At 38.0% G+C, this 22,447-nt stretch overlaps 1 protein-coding gene across 9 annotated transcripts in view; it reads left to right on the forward strand.

Annotated features, from left to right (window-relative positions):
• Nucleotides 1–22,447, forward strand: part of RALYL (RALY RNA binding protein-like) — a 387,338-nt gene that overhangs the window by 299,751 nt on the left and 65,140 nt on the right. For all 9 annotated transcript variants that reach the window (XM_017731047.1, XM_017731048.1, XM_017731051.1 and 6 more), the window contains one exon: nucleotides 10,513–10,588. In XM_017731047.1, coding sequence (XP_017586536.1) covers nucleotides 10,513–10,588 — 76 coding nt within the window. The remainder of the gene's footprint in view (nucleotides 1–10,512; nucleotides 10,589–22,447) is intronic.

Here is a 22,447-nt window from a genome sequence, read left to right on the forward strand (position 1 = left end):
GAATGCCACAGAGATACAAATAAAACAACAGCACATATCATTAATTTTGAAGCTTTTCAGTATTTGCAATTTTTAAATGCCTTGCTTTTGCAATAGACTTCTATGTTGCATTTTGGTTGCCAAATTGAATCCACTGGCTAACTTCAAAAGCTGCCAATGAGAGAGAATTAGAACATGGTTAAAACCTAAGCATTGCTGTTATGGAAATCCTGAATTTGGCATAGTTTTTTTCCATTTCACCTCCACAATAAAATTTCATTCCATTTGTCAAATTTCAGTGGAATTACCTCCACTTCTGATGTTGTTTCATTCAACACAGCCATGGCATTTAAAAAAAAAATGGTAGGCTTTAGGTTAGTGAGTTAGTGAGACCATTTTTCTTTATATCACTACTATATTATTTTATAATACTAAAACTATAATAGCATTAAGGTAATATTTATAGTTTTTTCATGATAATGTATGAGCTAATTCTGTAGCTGTCCATCATATGATTTACAATGTTTCTGTTACAAAGACAAAAGTTTTCAGGACTGTATTATGTGATATATTGGATATAAGGAAATTTTTTCTCTCAGTGATGTTGGTGAAGCACTGCACAGGTTGCCCAGAGAGGCTGTGGATATCCCACTCCTGGAAATGTTCAAGGCTAGCTTGGACAAGATTTTGAGCAACCCAATCTAGTGAAAGATGTCCTTTCCCATAGCAGAAGAGTTGGACTACTTGGTGTTTAAAGCTCCCCTTCAATACACATTATTCTATAATTCAGTGAGTCTATAAATAAGGGGCACAAGTTTTCATAAACCTGACATTGAAAAAATTACTGTATCTCAAAGGAAATGCTAGAAGACATGGTATGCAATTCCAAAGCAACTTGGAGCTGGAAAAGATCCTCCTCTATAGATCTCCAAATCCACAAAACCTGGAACATGAGAATCATGAGCAGAAAGAGGGTATATGGAAAGGAGAACAGCTGGAATTAGTTGAGAGTAGTTGTTTTGGGGCAATGGGTTTTTTCAAGTGATGTAAGACCAACACGAAAACTTAGATCATCTGACAAGCCAAAAATGGTGAAGATTAGAGGAAAGATTTCAGGTCAAAGAATGAGGGTAAAAGCAGACATTTTGGAGAGGAATATTATTGGAAATTGGTGGAAGTGCATTTGGGGCTGCAGAAGTCTATTTCTGTCTCCCCCATCAGCTTCCTTGGTCAGTGAACATCATGGCTCAAGACTCAGTGGGACCCGCAGCACGACTCCTCTCTGATCTGTTGTGAGCCTGGATGAAAGCCTCTAGCCTGTGGGAATACCCTCAAGTTCAGACCTAACCTTGAAGGTCTTGACAACAAAGTTAAATGTACCTATCCCTCGGTAATGACTGCAATGCCAATCCCAGCCAACCTTTCGGAGAGACACACTGCCCTCACACCTAACAGCACCTTGAAGGTGTCCATCAACATTTTCTGCCCCAAACCATCACCTACTGCCTCTGCTCCCTGCCCCTGGGGTTGCTGAAAGGTCATGCCCACACCAGGAAAGGCCCCAGGCTGCGCCATGCAGAATGACACGTGCATTGCAAAGCATTTCTGTGAAAGCCACTCTGCTCATGAGGCCCAGAGAGCCTTGGCTACATGCACTTTGCAAGATTATGAGAAAATGTACTTCACATGTAAGCAAATTTTGTTTTAACATTCAGGAAATATGATTCACAAGAGCAGAAAATGTTGGTATTTTTTTTGCAAAATGTTGTTATTGTGACGGCTATTTTAGGAAAAAAATAATTTTTCTTCATGTTTGAGTTAAAGTTGATCATCTGAAGGAGAAATAGTGAGAAAGACAAAAGGATTGGGGCAATGGGGATTTTTAACTCTTTCGTACAGTACAGATTTCAATTGTCATGAAAAACTATTGCTAGGAGCATGAAGTTAACATTAGTAAGAGAGTCAGATGAAGGGCCGTGGGGCAGAGAAAGTAGCCAAGTATTAGAAAAGAGAGAGAAGAAATGTAGTCTGAGGACAAGTTGAAAATTACTGAGGTTCAGGGCATGTTCCCTAGAATAAATCATATTGAAATCTGAAAGAAGTAGATGAGGAACTTTTGTACTCTATCCCCACAACACTGTTTAATGTTTCTGCTTGGGGCTAATTGCAATGCTGAGAAACTCAGACATCTAGTCAACATGAAGCTTTGTCTGAGTTTCATGGTAATAACTATCTTTTGTTATCAGAGAAAAGCAGCAGAGAGTTTGTTGGCTGCTGCCTTGTAATGATTGTGCTTGATCTGAAAGAAGACAGATGCTCTATTTTTTATTTGTAAACAATATCTTTACTGTGATCAAGAGAAAGTAAAAGTAATCCTTGCACTCCTCACTGTCTGGAAAAAAAAGCTGTAAATCAACGACCAGTTCTGTTTCCCATTAACAACATCAGTGAAAAGCTAGAAGTGCAAGCAAGGATTGCAATCATATGAGAGTCCCTGCTTGAACTCTTTCTGTTGGTTTGTTTTCTTGCTGGCCAAGCTTACATTTAAACTGTTGGGTTTTTTCCTGAAGACAGCAAAAAGTTCCTGATGTATTTTTCCATTGCTTTCTTTTACCCTCATGGCAACATTAATCTTCTGTATGTGCAGAGTTTTCTAGTCCATGTGTTAAACAGGTACCTGGTACGTAGGAATCTTGTTCTCTGGGTGAGAAAACAGAAGCTGCAAACCTGATTAAATTAGAATTATCTTCTTACAGGAAGACTATACTTGCCTGCATCTATACTTTAGCTACGGTAGGGTGAAGTACACGTGACAGTCAGCTTCATGGCTTCCGTGGCACAAACCAGGCTGAGGTTCCTACAGATAACACCGAAACTCCCACAGGTCTTACAAAGCTGGTCTGCAGATAAGTGGCTATGGCCACATAGTCCCTTTGAAGCTGAATCTGATTCTCTTGCATATGCAAGTGTAGAACTTCCTGTAGACGAATGCACAAGCCTAGTGCTGAGGCGGAGGAGTGGGCAGGATTGCCAGCAACAGGGCTGCCCTCCTTCCCATAGGAATCCCTTCACAAAGCATGCCATATATTGTCACGGTCTCCGGCTTGGCAGGGCTGGAGCGCGAGGGGCCACGACCTTCCTGAAAGTGTCTCCAAGGCGAAGCCGCTCAGCAGGACCACCACACACTCACACACGTGTACACGCACACACACATGGATAGCTCCAGAAAATGGGTCGACAACAAAGAACCGGGAAAGGTCTTCGTATGGGGCTCCCCAGGAGGAGTTTAATGCAGCCACACTCGTGAAGGGTTCCAGGAACAAAGACAACACAGGAAGGCCCAGGTTTATATGTGGGAGCAGAGTGAGCATCAGAGGCCAGTGATCTGAGGGCACGGGGGCAGTACAAAGGCGGGACTGGGGTATGGGAGCCAATGGGAAAACTCTGAGGGAGTGGCAATGGGGCAATGGGCAGTGGGGGAACAGGGAGTGGAGAACCTTCTAGGGCAGGGACATATAAGGTAACAAAGGGCAGGGAGGCCAACGGGCCAACTGGGGAAGCATAACCGGGGTACATTAACATAGCAGAACAGAGCATCCTGGGAGAAGCCTTTTCTTTTCTAACCATGGAGGATCTCTGATCTTAGGGACTGTCCCACTCAGCAGACTCTCTTTGTCCTTTGTTCCATAGGCTCACTGGCCTCCACTATATAGTCAGTGGTGTGCCTTCCTTGGCAGCCCAGCACCTCAGGGTGACCCCTGCCATATCACAGTAATTCTTCTGCAGAGATTTAAGCACCAGAAGAGAGGCTGTTTGTAGGGTCTTGGCCACAGCTTTTTCAATCACAGCGGAGTCCATGGACAGTCAGTCAGAGGGCACAAATAAGAATTCCCCAGGCAGAAGTGATGCCTCTCCCTAGACATGGACATGGATCATTGCTGATGGCACAACCAATAGGGCCAGGAAGTTTGGCCCAGACTGTGTTGTTACCTGGGGTGGGAGGTGCAGGGATGGCAGCAAACAGACAAAAAACAGGGCAGACCAATGCTCCACCTCAGCTGTGAAGTCCATTGGCATCCATTCTGAAGCTGAGAGACTGCTATCTCCAGGACTCTGAAGGAATGTTTTGTGATGAGCCTACAGACAGGACAGGAGTTCCCCTTTTAGCTGTCACCTGTCCTCACACCAACCCAATTCTGGGGAATAGAAAAAATTTCTTGCAAGACAACACCTGACACTTTTGCTACTGAATGGTTTTAAGAATGATAGCTTATATAATCCTACAGCCTCATTTCATTTTAGCAGTATTTAATGAAAGAAGAAATGGTTGAACAAAGCAATTTCATATACTATTCAACAAGCAGCTCTTTCCGTATGAAGCATTAACAATAGCTGTCATCTTTGTACAAAAAAAGGCTTCCAGTTACTTCAATGCTAAGAGAAAATCCAAATACAGCTGACAACCCCACAAGAAAATGATTTTTAATAGCATTATGGAAAAGGAAAACGTGTGACCCAGACCTCCATTTAATATTTTACTAGCCTTCAGAATTAATTTGAGTTTGTGTTCAATTTTCTGGAAAGTTTATTCTTTACAGCTGTGCAATTTGGGCACATAATAGAAGAGAACAGAGAGCTGTCCTTTCCCCTCTGCTTTTTTCACATGTTAGAGATGGGGGAAAGGGAGGAAATGACATGTAATCAGTGGAACATGTAAAGAAAAAAGTAAGTTTATGATGTAAAAAAAAGTCATATGACTCCATTAAAATTTCTTTAGCAGGCAGCAGGGAAATTTATAAGACTAGAAGAAGAGTATAAAAGAAAGATTAGCCTTAGCTTTGCTGGTGTACAGTTACACTATAAATCATATGTCTACAGGCTTTTTTCTAAATTGCATCTACCTCTTGGTCTTTCTCTTCTATCCCATATACTTTGTGTCATCTGAAAGAGGAGAAAATGCATCCTGATCTCTCTCTATCAATACCTCCCTCTGTATATAGATTGTACATTCACTGTGTGAATTTCTTCCTATATCCTAATTTAAATTACCATCTCTTCCGTTAAGTGTTAGTCTAAAGCATAGCTGGTCTGGAAATACACAATAATACACTTTTTTATCCAAAATTTAAGTCAAATTAGTGTAGAATTGTTCAAGTAATGTCTCAGTTTCTGTAACCATTCACAAGAATGTGTGGAAGAACACCTGATGAAACATGTCTTAGAAAATCAGCTTTTAAGCTATAGAGGTACTTGGAGTTTTCTTAGCTCCAGGTTTTGGTTTCCAGTCTTTCTGACATTCAGCCCACACTCAGAGGTCACATCCTTAATATTAAATTATAGGTACTAATTATGGGTATGTGGATCTGTTCTCTTTCACTGGCTGAAATGCCTGCAGTGGTCTCTAGGTCATGTCCATTCTCTACCTACACCTAGAAATTGCATAGGACAGTACTTGTAAACTGTGGCTAAAAGTCATGCAAAGAAAAATTTAACAATTTAATACAACAGATTAATGACTACTAATGCCTTGAAAGGGCTCCATTTAATTTTGTAGGTTAGATGTAGCCTGAGACACAGGCTCTGAACTGGCAGCAGAAAGCCTCAAAATCCCAGTTTTCATGAATTGAGTTAGTGCCTGTTGAAGCTTCTTGTTATGGCATTTGTTTTTGTGAACCAAAATGATTTGGGTTTTGTTTTTTTTCTTTTAAATAACACTTTTCAAAGAATCTGAAGGGCAGGTATACTAAGAAATACTGAAATACTTCTTGGGCATGAATGCTCTTTAGGTATCATTGCTTTGCACTTACAAAGCCTGTTTAAAGTCAGCTGTTGTTTTCAGGACCAGCTTCTCAGGTTACTTTGCCAGGGAATCTGTGAGCAAAGCACCAGGACTAGCTGATACTGCCTGTCTAAAAATAGGGTGCTCACATCTGGAGGAGGTAGGCAGTCAATGGTAGGAAACAGTGATAGGAGAAATCATGCTGTGTTGAGTTGTTTTTTCAGACATTTTATGTAGCCACTGAGTAGCCACAATGAGTGTCCTCTATAATGGTATTCATGCTCTTTTTAGAATTATGACTTGTCATTAATCACTAGACATTTTCAGTATAATTACAAATAAAAATACCATGCTCAAAATTAGATATATTGTGCTGATGACACACAACCTTGAATGAAGTCTAAATCTCATCCTTTAACTAAGCTCTGCTAAGATAACAGGAAAATATAGAACTAAAAATTGATTTCTTTTGATAAAGAAAATAATTTCATTTGGTTCTGAAAGCACATAAGACCAGGATGCTGCATTACAATGTGTTGTTTTCTGCATTTTCACTTTTATATTCATAATGTTTCCTTAGTATTTTGAATTTCAGTGATGAATTTATCTTGATGTTAATATCTAAGTGAACATTTCTAGTATATGAGCAGAGAAAATAATGTGAGTCCCTGAGGTGCTTCATTCCCACATACAATTATACAATCATAGAATCATAGAATGGTTTGGGTTGGAATGGACCTTAAAGATTATCTAGTTCAAACCTCCCTGCCATGGGCAGGGACACCTTGGACCAGACCAGGTTGATCAGAGCCGCATCCTACTTGGCCTTGACCACTTGCAGAGATAGGGCATCCAGAGCTTCTCTGGGCAACCTGTTCCAGTGCCTCAGCACCCTCACAGTAAAGAATTTCTTCCTAATATCTAATCTAAACCTGCGCTCAGTTTGAAGCCATTATACCCTGTCCTGTCATTACAGGCCCTTGTAAAATGTCCCCGTTCAGTTTTCTTGTAGGCTCCCTGCAGGTATTAGAAGGCTGCTGCAGGATGTCTCTGAAGCCTTCTCTTCTCTGGGCTGAACAACCCCAATTCTCTCAGCCCTCTGATCCTCTTGGTGGCCCTCCCCTAGGCTTGCTTTAATAGGCCCGTGTCCTTCTTATGTTGGGAAACAAGAGCTGGACACAGTACTACAACTGAGAGCAGAGCACAGGGGCAGAATCCCCTCCCTCGCCCTGCTGGCCACACTGCTTTCAATGAAGCCCAGGTTATGGTTGGCTTTCTGGGCTGCATGTGCACATTATCACGTCACATCAAGCTTCTCATCTTCACCCCCAAACCTGTTCTCAATCCATTCTCTACCCAGCCTGTGTTAGTGCTTGGGATTGCCCAGACCCGGGTGCAGGACCTTGCACTTGGCCTTGTTGAACTTCATAAGGTTCACACAAGCCCACTTCTCATGCTTTTTAATGTCTCTCTAGATGGCATCGCTTGTCTCTAGTGTCCATACAGCTTGGTGTCATTGGCAAACCTGCTGAGGGTGCACTCAATGCCACTGTCTATGTTGCCAGTTGCACCAGTCCCAATACCAATCCCCAAGGAATGACACTTGTCAGTGGTCTCCACCAGAAAATCTACCCATTTAATACAACTTTTTGAGTGTGACCATGAGCTATTTCTTTATCTGCCAGGTGCCCAATTCATCAAATCCATGCCTCTCCAGAAGCAATGTGAATGTCTGTGTCCCTTGCAACATTGTCTGATACATATTCACGTACAAGCGCAGTAGCTAATTTAACAGCATAAGGAGTGATACGTCTCTGCATTCCTTGGCGTGGAATCATTAGCACAGGTAAATCTCTGTGCTGCAGACAGCAAATTTATTTGACACAGAGTTTATGATCTAGTAGATGTAAATGTCTGCTGTGAAACCAATGATGGATGAAGGAAGAGAACAACTTATCTCACAAGATTTCCAGTTGGGATAGAAATAATCTATCTTGAGAAATGTTGACAAGTTCACTTCTAATCTTAGTTAGAAAATTGAGGCTGGAAGAGATAGTGCTGAAAAAATAATAGGGTGAAAATCTGTTCTAACTTTTCAAAGCATTTCCTACATCCATTCTTAACTTGCTACAAAGTGCTTAGGGAGTTGCAGAGCTATTCAATCACTTTCATATTAACAGAAAAGCCCCATGTGCACAGCTTTTCTATCAACTATTTCCTGTGCTAAAGGCAATTTTTGACTATTACTATCTGTGTAAAGTAGTTCACTGTTTAGAGATTTATTTGTCAGGGAATCTTAACTGATTCTGAACAGCTTTGCCACTGTGCCTGTCACAGTGTCACCTTTCTGACATTTTTGATTGAAATAAAGAGAACACATAACAAACAGCCCTTAGCCTTCTACACTACTCACTTTTTTTAAAAGTGGGTCTTGTAGAGCTGCAAATGTAGGTCTATAAGAATAGTCATCATAGTATTGATCTGTCCCAGGAGGATACGAAAAAGTTTTTAAAACCTGCTAATAAGGGTTTAAGGAGAAGAAGGTCTAAGATGTAGCTCTGAAACCATAGCAGATGAGAGACGAAAAATATGTGAAGATTATGGTATTGTGAAGATGATACCACAGCCTCAGGTATTTCCCGAGAGCAGATTATAATTCTACTTTTTTTTTTTTCATAAAATCTTTCCTACTTGCAGTAGGAGATGGTGAAAGTCAATACAGTCAATAACCTTACACTGACATATAAAAATAGTGTGAAAAGGTCTAATTATCGCAAATGTCACAGGATAAAAATTTTGTTTCAATTCTGTTATTTCCAGGAGCTGATGGAAATGCAACAGAGCTATCAAAATTCCTCAGTGGCTTTCAGAAATTTTTGATGTTTACTTTGTTGATTCAGCATTGTAAAATTTATATATCTTGAAATAAGGGCATCATAGCTGAATTTATACCAAAAATGGAAGCCAAAAATAAAAATATTAAATAAAGCACTTGCTTAAAATTAAGGGAAGGAAAGCATTTCAAGGAGGCATGAAAACTGTCTCCAGTGTTCATCCAATTCCAGAGAGTTAGGTGAAACAAGAAAATTAATATTTTATGAAAAATTATTATTTAATACAACTCCTACAAAAGAAACTGCAGTCGGATTTAATCTCAAAATGCTTTCTATAAAGAAAATGTTACTTAAGTATTTTATATTATATAGTTCTACATAAAATCTTTTTATTTCAGGTCCTTGTATCATTTTAAATAAATGTTGACTGAGCTTAAAATATCAAAAATAAGAGTAAAATTCTTTTAAATTCTTTTAAATATTTGAAGTATGGCATTTCCATTGGAAAAATATTTTGTCAAAAAACAAATCTAAGGTACATACATTTTCAGTGTCTCTGATTGTTAAAAAAGGTCAGATTGGGAGTTTTCTTATTCTTTTTGTGTGAAATAAAAGTATCAAGTCAGTAAGTCTCAGGCTTTTACTGCATCTTTTGAGGTCACGCATAATAAATAAAAATGTTTGAGCTTTTAACATCACTGCACTGGACAGTGTTTATTCCTACTCCTACACCTTATCTTTCTACTTCTTCCTCCACTACACTCAATTTCAGGTTAAACACAGACTTTACAAAGAACGTGTGTTTTCTTCAAAGTCTCAACCACCACGCGATTCTGCATTTAATGGCATATGATGTTCTGTCACAACAATTTTACACTGAAACTACTCTGATGATTTTGTTGACTGTTACTCTTTTTTTATATTATTGAAGCTGAGAAGAGATTTAGCTGCAGCATCCCTCAAATTGCATGAAATTAGTTTCCTAAACAGAAGTTTCAAGTTATCTGTGTGATTTGTTGTAATATCAACTTTGCAACATTCAATCAAGAGTGGAGGAGCTTTTTAATATAGATTTGTGTTTATTCAGACAGGTTCCTAAGCTCCAGAAGATATTCGCCACAGAAGGGTCTGTGCTTCTTTATCCATGTGTAACTGTTCTAGCAATCATAACGAGACATCTGTCTCCTGGTATGTCTTTGAGTATGATTCAAAGGAAGAGACAAATTTGAGAACAAGATTAATGTCTATAGAAGCTATATCTATATATCTATTTCAAGCTTATATCTATATAAGTTTGACTTTCTTTTATATTTCAAGCATAAATTTGCAGGTAGAATATAAGCAAACTTTCAAAGTGTTCAGAAGATTTCTGATCTTGTTGAGAATTATAGGTATCTGCCTAAGAGAAAACATTTGCAAAACCAGATTTTCTCATTCTCCAAGGAGAGATGTATTTGGGGTAGGAAATAGATACTCTCTTACTTGTTTTTGAAGAGCTACTTTCTGAGTGCATGGTGAAGTAGCAGTTAAGGATCACTGTGCATTTCTTTAGATCCTAAAGGGGAATTCTTCAGAACAATTGCAGTCCTCCTCAACAGAATTTGACTTGAGATCATAGTTTATTTCACCATCCAAATCTTCTTCTGTAATAGAAATACCTTATTCACCAAGTAGAAACTTGTGTGTTTAAAAAATGTCATTTCTCTCTGTTAACAGTAATTAATATTTTGCCTAAAATCCTCATGGGTTAAAGTAAAAATTTTTTGGAAATTTCTACGGCATCAATTCAGAAGAGGCAAAAAACTAGACAGATGTTTTAGGTTTTCATTTTCACTGCCTATTACTCATTTTCAGTGATTTGAAGGTGCATTTGCAAACTTCCAGATGTTTGAATTGCTGATATTAATTGTTTCCTTTCAGATATCAACATGGCAGGAGAACCAAAACCGTACAGACCAAAACCAGGCAACAAACGGCCACTTTCAGCACTTTACAGGTAAGTGAGATTTCACTTTAATTTATCCCAATACAATTTTTATCAGAAAAATTATGGTAACCTGAAATGTATCTACCAGTGGCACTGTGCAATGTTTACCAAAAATAATGAAATCTAAGTATTTATTAATGATCCCACTACTAGTACTAATATCAATTTTTTTTTCCTTAATTGAGTGGTATTTCAACTTTTAGTCCTTATGATTCAGTGCTTGGCTATAGCCTCATTTTTTGTGACTTTTTTATTTGCAATGATCAGTGAAATAGCTAATAATTTCAGAGCAACAGCCTTGGTTTCTCATGGATTTTTCTTTCAAGGGTGAAATCCAAGTTCTGACAAAAGAGGACTTCTTCCTTGGCTGTTCAATGAGCATTGATAGTGTCTTTCTCCTATTCCCAGGTGCCTTTTGTCGTAGAGCTTGGACAAACTTGAAGAAACATGAATTTTTTTTTTCCAAATCAATTATGTTTAGTGAAGCATTACAGATTGTTAGGGCTACCATGCCCACATGTATTTCTGCTCAATAAACCTCACTTCTCATAAAAGTATTACAGAATTTATGCTCCAGATCCATGGAAGGAATTAGGGGTGATTTCTACTGTTGCTGAACTGCAGCTACACTGCATTTGGGCTCTGAGAGCAACAGCTCAGTAGTGAAATCAGACACACTTGAGCAGCACTTTTTCATGCCTTGTCTGGTCTGAAGGCTTCAGATGGAAATTCAAGGGTGGGATCTCAGAATAAGACCACCAGGAGCATTTTAGGTCTGAGCCTCCATGCTACATAGAAGAAATTTGAAGTTTTATCATATAGCTGCCCTTTGCTGAAGTGATAGAAATATTTTTGGAGAAGAGAATCCCTTTTTCATCATTACTCTCAACTGCAAGCTGCTAACTCTGTAGGTGTTCCTGGTAAGCTTGGTCTACTCTGTCTCTGTGCCAGTATTTCAAAAGATTTTGAAAGATGTTCTGTGATATCTGGCATTTATATTTCCACCTCTGAGCTTTTGAAGGTTTTATCATAAATTCTTGTTCTACAGAAAAGATAGGGATAAGAGAGAAATCTGTGGAAAGTTCTAAAGGAATTTTAAAGAGGAAAAATATCTTAGATTTTGTCCTTTCATGGATGCAGTGCCAACTATTTCTCTAGAAGATCATGAGGCTTTTATGAGCAAGTAACAGAATCCTTCCATTTCCCCCTTCATTCTCCCTCTCTGTTCTGACCTTGTAAGACCCTACCTGGAGTACTGTGTCCTGCTCTGGAGTACTAAGGACAAGAAAGTGCTTACAGGGGGCTTATAAAATAGAAGGAGAACACCGTTTTATGTGGGCTGATGGTGTTAGGATAAAGGGGAACAATCTTCAACTAAAAGAGGAGGGATTTATATTAGATGTTAGGAAGAAATTCTATACTCAGAGGGTAGTGAGGCACTGGAACACGTTGCCCAGGGTGGTCGTGGATATCCCATTGTAAATATTCAATGCCAGGTTGGATGGGGTCCTGAGCAATCTTATCTAGTGGATGACATCCCTGCCCATGGTGGGGTGGTTGCAACTAGATAATCTTTAAGGTCCTTTCCAACCCAAGCCATTCTATAATTGTATGATAATAAGGAACTTTGATTATCTCAGTATTGCTTAACCTAATATGTGAGAAAATCAATGACTAATAAAGTTTTGGCAACACTGAGAACATTTACTTATTTCAGAACACTGTACTGGGTCTGACTGGGATGGAGTTAACTTTCTTCATAGGATTCTATATATGTTTTGGGTTTGTTACTAAAACACACCAATGTTTTGGCTGTTGCTGAACAGTGTTTGCAAGCCTCATGGTTTTCTCCTTTTCCTGTTCTGCCTTTGCAATTAGTAGGCTTGGGGTAGAAAAGAAGTTGTGAGGAAATATATCTGAGACAGCTGACCCAACCTGGCCAAAGAGATATTCTCTCATATAGTCAGAAATAAAAATTGGGAAGGTTTTTTTTCCAAAGCAGCCGTTGCTTTGAGATTGCCTGGACTGTTTATGGGAGGTATAAAGTAATTGCCTTTGCATCACTTGGATTTTTTCCCTCCTTCCTTTCCTTGTTGAACTGTAATTATCTCAATCCATGAGGCTTTTTCACTTTTGGTGTCTCCTTCAGCCAGATAAGGGACAATAGTAGGGGAATGAGATAGTGACTATGTGGGTGCTTAGCTGCTGGCCAGGATCCACCCACGAGACTGAGAAAGTTAAGAGGGAAGTGATTACATTAGATTTGATTTGCACCAAGAGAGTCATCGGTTAAAAATTTAGTTGTTACAAAACAGTCACTGTTAAAAGGAAGAACTGTAAGCAGTAGAAATAGGATAATGGATTTCAGAAAGGACAGACTTAAATGAGCTCAGAGACCTGGTGAGTAGAAAGGTTCTTGGAAAGAAATTTGAGGGACAAAAGAAGTGCAGAAAATCTTACACTGACTGTGCTTAAGGTAAAACAGAAAATTCTCCCGAAGCAGAAAAAGTCAAACAAAGGAATAATATGACAGCGTCAACTTTCTTTAACATTCTAAAAATTGAAAAGGAATTGTACAAATGTAGACTCCAAACCCCATGGAAGTAGAAAAGAAGAGCGGAGTCATCCTACAGGATGTCAGAAAGGCTAAAGCACCTAACAGTATAAAAGGTAACAAAAAGATTGTCATTAGAGTAACATCCTCTGATTTTTAGTTAGGAGGAAAAGAGAGCAGATAGTAGATGATACAGAAAAGGCTTCTTTTTCGTTAACACAAGTGGTTAGCCAACCAGCTATTAAAGAAAGTCAATTTTAACCAGAGGGTATGCAATAAAAAAAAATGGCTAACCAGTGTTTGACTAAGTGAATTTAATGGAAATGGTCTGATAACATTCACTGTTCTGTGCTCAAAGAACTAGCTGAATCTGTGTGTCGACATTAGTGATTGTTTCCAAAAATGTATGGAGGTCATGTAAGGTAAAGAAACAATGGGTAAGGGCAGGTGTTATACCTATTTTTAAGAAGAAGATATTCAGCAGAATACTAGGTCAGACTAGCTTTGATTCTAAGAAATATAACACATTATTAGAAATGAATTTATCAACACCAAGATGTTAATAAATTGGTAAAAATATCAGGAGCATATTATGCTGAAGCAATATAATTTTCTATTTTCTTCTTTGACAAGATAGCAAATTTACTGTAGAAAGAGATGTGCTGTATGGTCATTGTCATGGTTTAGCAATGACACTCCCAATTTAGTGCTCCCTGAGATTCTCCCAAACCAGACTCCACTTGCTCACTCCTGCCCCTTTCCTTCCCCCTTCCTGCTCCAGGGATGGAGTTTAGAATTGGAGGTAGAAAGGGGTGAAAATTGCAGTTTGAGACAAGAACAATTTAGTGGAAACAGCAATGAGATAAAAAAAAGGGAACACTAACAACAAAAATGTTAATATCAAAAGGTATAAGACAAAAAACTATTTACATGGAAAGCCCATGACAAGTACTGACCAGCTTTTCCACGCCACACTTTCTTCCAAGTGGAAAAGGAATGCCTTTCTTCCCAGAAACCAGAGAAAAAGTGCCTTTCCCCATGCTATTCAGCATATGTAAAATGCTATTCAGCAATATTTGGGTGTGGCCAGACCCATCAGAGCACAGAGTAGCCCACAACTCCTGGGCTCAAGCAATCCCATCCAGTGGGCTCAGTCCCCCAGTAGCTGGGACCACAGGCACACACCACCACACCTGGCCACTGTAATGGATCCACTGGTCCAGGATGAAACTAGGGCACTCATTTAAACAAGCTTTGATACTTACTATCTGCGCAATTTTCATAAGCATGTTCAGGAAAGTTGTCTAGAAGAAACTGTCCTAAGGTAGACATCCGATGGAAAAACAGTGACTATGTACAACACAGTATTAAGGATACCAACTGTTATTTGTTCAGTCTCCTTTGTCACAGATTTTTAAATTGTATTTTTGATATGTGAGACAACATTAAAAACAATTTTAATATAAGTAAGCAGGAGTGTTGCACAGGCTTGCATGATTTTATTTACTTTAAAGTGCTTTAGGCTTCAAAAGTGTTCAAAGAACTCTGCATTTCTGAAGAGAAGTTTGTACCACATTTATAGGTGGATATACACATAACTCGTTAATGCAGAGCAACTGATGTCTATGATGTGTTATATCCTCATAATTTGCTTGTGTGTCTAAGTAATTAGATTAATTTTTTCCTGTAACTGTATAATGCTTTGTAATGTCTCAATTCAGGATGTACATTCCTTTATTTTAACTTTTCTAGTTTTATGATCTGTGTGAAAATAATCTCATTTAACCTTACCTACGTGAAACTTAGCGTGAGCCTAAATGTGAGGCACATAAATTTTTAGATGCAAGACAGATAAGTAAATAATAAAAGGACTTCCATTTTTTGTTTAGGCCTTAAAAATATTTTGAGAAAATTTAGTCTTTGTTAACAGAAAACTGTTAAACACATTATTAATTTTAAGCATGCTCATTGAATATCTTAAAATGTACTTAGAGTAGTGTTCAGGAATCATCTAAATTCTAACATAACTATAAGCTCCATCAGCGTTCATCCTAATTTGCATTGCTGTTCAGTATGTGAGGGGGACTTAAATCGCAGAAGGTTCAAAATTGTTCTGAATTTTCTTTTTAGCACACCACTTCTGCAGAAAACCACATGCTTAAAAAAAATCTGCATCTTAAAATGGTTTTGCATCTTGTTATGTTGGTCTAGCCTCCAGAAGAAATTAATTTTACTGGCACATCTTAGTACCTTTGAAACACAAGGTGAAGATTAAAGGTGCTGACACAAATGTGTTAAAGCACTCTGGGAGCAATGTTCTGATAAAATAAAAGATCACACTTTGTCTTTTTAATTTAGTGGTGTTTTGATCAATAGTTCACTAAAGCAACTCTGTCTCACCATATGAAAGCCTATTTACTGTGTTTTTCCTCTGTGTTTATGCTCCAACATACCAAAGTACAATCAACCACAAATGCTCTGATGGACTGGTAGTCTGCTTCTCTACATCATAAAAGAAGTTTTTAACTATTTGTTGTTCATTTCAGTCCACTACCATGTTATTTGACATGTTAAGTACATGCCTGAAAGATTTTTCTCCATTTCAGAAGCCTTTGTTTCAGTTATTAAAATAAGATGAGGCTCTTGGAATTCCTGTCTCTGGAGGCTGTTGATGTGCAACCATTCCCAGTTGCTCAAGGAGTGGACCCATGCCCCAGCACAGGTGGAGCAGAGCCACCATGCACATGCTGCCTGTGGCTGGCCTTCCCTCAGGACATGCAGCATGTCCTTTCTGAATGGCTGTCAGCATGGGGGGGCTGGCTAAAATTCTTATCTGGTACCCCTCTGGTAGTAACAAGGTTGAGAGGGTTTGAGAAGGATGACAGGAGCACCTACCTCTGAGTCTTTTGAAAAAACAAAAACACTATGCTACAGGCTGGCAGAATGGTGCCATTTTTATTGTCATGAAAATGAGAACAATTACTGCAGGCTCTGCTGCGTGAGCTGGTGGTGAGGATCTGCTGGAGACCACACAAGGGGCATGGGGAGTTAATGAGAAAACTAGTTAGTTGACCAAAGACAAATCCTCAAGAGTAAAGTGATATTTGTACAATGTAGGAAAGCAGGGGACTAGGATTTGAAAGAAAAATGGAAATGTGAGTTACTGGGCACTGCCAGGGTCACTCTCTTTGCTCTACACAGTTAAAGTTGTAGTTGACCTATAAAGTTTTCCAAGACTGTTCTATCTAAGAATAACCCTCCCCATGTGGCTTATTTTCACCCTTGCCAAACTCCAAGCTTCTTTAGAGGGCCACAAACAAAATTTGCTGTGGCCCAGTGTGACATCTTGAAGACTCCCATAGGAGTTATTCAATCCCCAGTCCTCCCAGTATTCCTATTGGTGTCTGGGCATGAAGCTGCCTAGCCTAAGATCCATCCTGCTAAGGTACATTCTGGAATGAGACAATTAACAGAATGGATTTAGTGAATAGATTAACAAAGCCAGGACAAACTGAGTGAAACAGCTTCTCACTGTGTTGGCTTAGCTGTAACCAGAACCCCTCACTGGTCTTGAGTTCCCACAGCATTGCCCAGCTGTAGCATACAGTGATCCTGCAAAGGCTTCCCTCCAGGGCAAGTTTTTTTCCAAGCTGTTCTCTGAAATTTCAGGTGTACAGTTCAGCACTCCCTGTGTGGTATTAGATAGCACAGTGATTTCCCATTACCAATCACTTCTCCACATAATGCAGTTGAAATGTATATTCAACATGCTTGATTTAACATGCTACTAATTAGCTACATTAAACAGACTTTAATTTAAAATTTCATAACTCCCATGGCCTCCGGAACAAATTATTTTATTTAAATGTCTAATATTAGTGTACTGGAAAGGGATGTTCTTTTATTTACATGGAGTGATTATTTTTTATGTCAATGTTTTATTTTTCTTAGACATAAATATTTTATCAATTTCCTCAGCACATTTTACCTTTATAATCTCTAACATGAAAATGATAGAATTATGTTGCACATTTCGCATTTCCTTTGGGTTTTCAGTCTTATAGAAGAGGCTGAAAGAATTGTTTGCAGACTTTCTCTACTTGCTCTCTGCTTCTTACATTTATTGAAAATATTGTTTATAAAGTTTGCTGTGGTTTGGTTTGCCTCAGAGCCATCCATTATTTTGAGTTGCTTTGCTGAGCACTCCTGAGCACCCTTCATTTCAGGAGAAAGTATGAAAAGGATGGTGATGGGCAACTTGATTTTGTCTTCTAGTCTAGGAGTCTTCTGGAGATCTTTCCTCCCACTTGAAAGTGTTAACATAAACTCAACAAGTTCTGTGCCAAACAAGCATTACTATTCTACTAGAACACTGCAGTATTTTGCATGGTTACTGTGGTAGTGTGCCACTGATAGTGTAGTATCAATATTTTCAAACCTGCCATATAATAAAAATAACTGCAGATATAAGCATCTTTCTTAATTGAATACTGTCCTAGATTTTCAACAACTTTTTCCTTTATACTTTCTTTTTCTTAATGAACTTGTGTGTCCATCATTATTGCTGACCTACAAGAGACTAAAGACATAGTCCAGAAAAACCTGATCAAGTATTTTCTGATACTTTAATTTTACATCAAATTGTGGTTACAACTCCTACTTTATTCGATATATTGAATGAAAAAAATAATTTATGGTTATGGAACATAATCTTTCTATGACTATGTCATATTAAGACTATATAGTGTGATATTTCTTTTGAATCAAAGTGATTATTTTTCTACAGAAATGTATCCTCCTGATGCTTTTGATTACCTTTCTTCATGGAAAAAAAGCTATTTTATTTCAGTGCAGTGGAATGGATCTAAGATAAATGTTGTTCTGAAGTTCTTCTCCTGACAAAAGATTTAGCTTCCATAAAAAAACCCCACATTTCTAGACATGTTTAAATAGAGAGAATTTTAAGTCCAGTAGTTTTTATTTACATTCATTTAATCAAAGAATGTTGCTGGTGGTCACATTTGAATCAGTCATTACTGTACAGAAAAAGTATAATTTAGTTTCAAATTCTTACTTGAACAGTATAAATTTTGCTTGTGTTGAGAATTTAAATAGTATTCTCAATTACATTAAAAATCGTAAAAGGTACAAATACAAAGGTACAGCAGATGCAGATACTATTTACATTCATTTAATCAAAGAATGTTGCTGGTGGTCACATTTGAATCAGTCATTACTGTACAGAAAAAGTATAATTTAGTTTCAAATTCTTACTTGAACAGTATAAATTTTGCTTGTGTTGAGAATTTAAATAGTATTCTCAATTACATTAAAAATCGTAAAAGGTACAAATACAAAGGTACAGCAGATGCAGTGGTTCAATTTGATGTGAATCACCTTTTTTTTGTGTGTTTTTTAATTTTCTTTCAAGAAAAGACCCCCCATGTCAAATAACTAGTATCATAGGAATAACAAAAAAAAAAATCTGCTGCTGGAAGGCAGCACATGCAGGTCTTCACTTCTGAATTATGGTGATGTAATTGCAATCAGTTTGGTCCCATAGATGTTTAAAACAATACAGGTGCTCAGAGCAGTTGGGAGAGGCAGACAAAGTTTAAGTTTGCCCTTTCACATGATGCAGAGTATGAATCTGCAGCACTTGATAGATTTAGGGATGGGGGAAATGGGACAAAAAGATATCTCAGGTCCTTAGCAACATCCAAGAAAACCTTTTGCTTCTCTTTGTTTTGAAATAAATCACAGATATAGACCAAAAGAAGAAAAATGCAACTGGCATCTTGATTTCTTCATTCACTCATATTATTCCTATCTGTGTGGTAACTCCAATAACAACGAGAACAAAACTCTCCTTTTTTAAAATCTTCCTTTTCACTATCAAAAATACTGCTAACTCCCCTTAAGAAGGGAACTAGGGCAGGTTTTGCCTCTCAGATCATCACTATATGATAAATCTTACATTTTTCTCATGTTTGTTTTCTTTTTTCACCTTTACAAGTTTTTAAACTATGTCCTTGACACGGATCCATTTAGAAGTAGGTCCTACATAAAGACTAGCACTTGTCTTTGTTGCAATCTCTCCTCAAGTTATTCCTTAGATTTATACAGTCTTTCCTCAGTTTTTTTTTTCCTTTGTTAAGAGGAAGTCACAGCAGCTTATACACATCTGCACAGGAACTGCATCCCTCTTCCTCTCTCAGAACTCTTCCTCTTGCAGGTGATACATGATATCATATGAATGATGTTGTCTTCTTCCACAAAAGCCCAGACACCATAACCACATTCATGCTCAGATTAGAAAATCTGAAGAATAATCTGTTCTCTTATTATTGTTGGGTTTTTCCTGGTGTTTAATTTTCTTTCTTACTTTTTCCTTCTGTTATGAAACCTGAAGCAATAAACTACAGATAAGGTATCTAACTGCAAACTTTCTTTTTTTCATGGTTTTTAATCACTGTTTATACCACAGTAGAACAGAAAACATATTCGCAACTTTCTGATCGCATTGAAATTATTATGACTCCTTTCTTATCCAAGAATTTTGGCTGCTAATATGAATGAAAAAAACTTTGTCTTATGAATCAAAATGTAGATTTCTAAAAGGTGCAGAGCACTGGTGAGTTTGCCTGCAGGCAAACAGAAATAGTACTATTAGTCATGCATTCACTTTAAATCTTGACAGCCTGAGCCCTATTCCTATCCCTTATTACATGTGAGATTTCTACCCTTTATCACTGCATAGATCCTTGCATTTAAGAAATAAACAGTTTGGACTCTGCATGTTGTCTTCTATATGAAGATGATGTCTTCTGTAGGTATTCTGCTGTGTTTCAGTTAGGCTAAAAAGAACAGTGCTTTCAATATATTAAAAAGAAATCAGAAACTGACACCATGGTATTTTTTCTACATTTGAGTTTTAGTGAAGAAGGCATCACAGAAATAGTATCCAGATTTGCAGACAGTGCTGTTCAGAAACTGTCTTATTAAGTCTTAAAAGAATCGACCTAGGGTTCATGACAGAGAATAGAGGAGGTCCTGTCCTGGCATCGCAAACGCACAGCGAAATTCTTCATTTTCAGGTGTTTAGTAAACCCTTAATTGCTGCAGTAATCAGAGATGCAGAACACTGTGCTTCAGAGAACCACTTAGTGGACTTGCAATTAGGCATTGGTTCTCACATAATGTAACAGAAGGCTGTAATTTGGTCTGGGAGCTGCTGGTGTACTGCAAGGGCACCATTATGTGGCTTACAAAGAGCTACAGAAATATGATGCTGGGTTATAAATTTAGTACTCTGTGAATAAATAAGGAAGGTTGGATAAATGAGAGACTGTAACACATTTTAAAGTCTTATGAATGATATTAGAAGAGGAAATCTAACATATACTTAATTTAAAAGAAAATTGATTGTTAAGTAAGGTTATAAACAGCATGGAAGGCTGTGTGCCACCACAAGAGGGACAACAGAAACATATTATTATGCATTGAATTAGCAACAATGGAATTACCATGCAGGTTTATTTCCTGGTGAATTCTGTTAGTGTTGGAGCATACTGTTTGAAAATATGCTATCCACCCTGCCAGAATTGATACTTAGTGCTGTTGATGCATAAATGTAATTTTATTTTTTAAAGAATAGGTTACAAATTGCATGCCTTTTTGGTAGATCATGTTGCCAGTATTCCCAAAACTTCTGGCAAAAGCATTGGCTATTTTACGGAAAAGTAAAAAATGCATTCATAATCATAAGTGGTTTGAGTCCTAAGAAACGAGCATTTTCTAATGCATATTGTCATAAAAATGTTATGTTGCATTTTTCAGTTTTTGCATGGGTGAGATTATTCTAGGGAATAGCATGACAAACACAAATCTTACGTTGTCAGAGAAATGGCCCTCCTGTTACTGCTTTAAAGTGTTAGTAGTGTCATTGAGGGAAAAAGGATATTATGCCTCTACCCTTGGGATCCTCAAAGGCAATGCCTGCATTAACCTTCATCTATTTGGGACTGCAAATAGCCACACAGCAAAGTAGTATTGATTGTGTGTATTAGATCAGTCAACACTGTTTTGTTCAACCCACCCCAACGAACTCATTCTAGATGTTTTTAGATCAGTACATATTGACCTGAGTGTTCTTACCCTGCTTTAGAGCAGAACAGGGTCAGGTGAAATCAACTTCATGCAAAGAATGATTAAACCTGTGAGGAAGAAAACTCTAAGGCACACTACTTATATCCCTAGATTTTTCTCAAAATTCCTTCTTTTGTTTGGAGCATAGTTTTTTGCAAAATTCAGCAACTAGTAAAAATCACAGGAATAAGCAAATAAAAATTGTCACTGGCATGGAGTTATTTTCATTCTTCAAGGTTTGTTTCCTCTGCTTTCTTGGACGAAGGCACCAAATTGAGCACATTTTCAGTTTGGGAAATTTGCAAGAATCTCACTTTGAATCTGAGTGTGAATTACTTCATGACTGGAAACATCAGACAGATGCGATGTATGGGTTAAACACAGTTTAATTTATCACTCTGTTTGCCAACAGGAGGCTTCTCTTGGGTGGCATGGGAGGAAACTGGAATCCATAACTATCTAAGAAGGTTTTCAAATGTAGAGTCTGGATAAATTTCACTCCAAGTCACAATTTGGTTTTCCCCAGACATACTACCAGGATTTAGTCAACTATGAGAATCCGTGCCACTGTTTATGTTATCTTTGCAATTTTTGGATTCATAAAGGAAGACACAGTAAAATCTAACCTGTAAAATCAGATAGGATAAAGCTTTTAAATTACTTAGGGCTTTTAGGTTTCCCTGTCTTCTTGCTGCCTAAAATTTAGGCCACCCATTTATGAGTATTACTGGAAACTACTTCCTTTTTTCCTTTAGTTGCCCTTAGTTCTCCGGGCCACCCTTTCCCACCGCACCCCCAGAGCCCTTCCATCCCATGTTATAACAGTAAGGCATTCAGTATCCAATATGACAATGTACATTTGTACTGGTATATCAGAACCAACTATTGCTGTGAGAAATGAGACAACTCTCAAAAAATTAATTTATTGAAAACAGAAAAATTGAAAAATTACAGAAATTAGAAAAATACAAAAATTTGGGATTCTATGGCTCGGTAAATGGTATGCCCCAGGAGTGCAGGGATTTGAGATCTTCTGGCTGAGACAGCAGTAGACCTCAGGTAGAGAAAAAGAACTTGCAGTGCTGGGCTGACTTTTAGCTGGTCCAAAGTCAGAAAAAAAATTATTAAACGCTCCTTAATAGGAGTAGACTTTTAACGCCCAGCAC

The sequence above is a fragment of the Corvus brachyrhynchos genome, unplaced genomic scaffold (assembly GCF_000691975.1).
Source record: "Corvus brachyrhynchos isolate BGI_N302 unplaced genomic scaffold, ASM69197v1 scaffold293, whole genome shotgun sequence".
NCBI classification, from domain to species: domain Eukaryota; kingdom Metazoa; phylum Chordata; class Aves; order Passeriformes; family Corvidae; genus Corvus; species Corvus brachyrhynchos.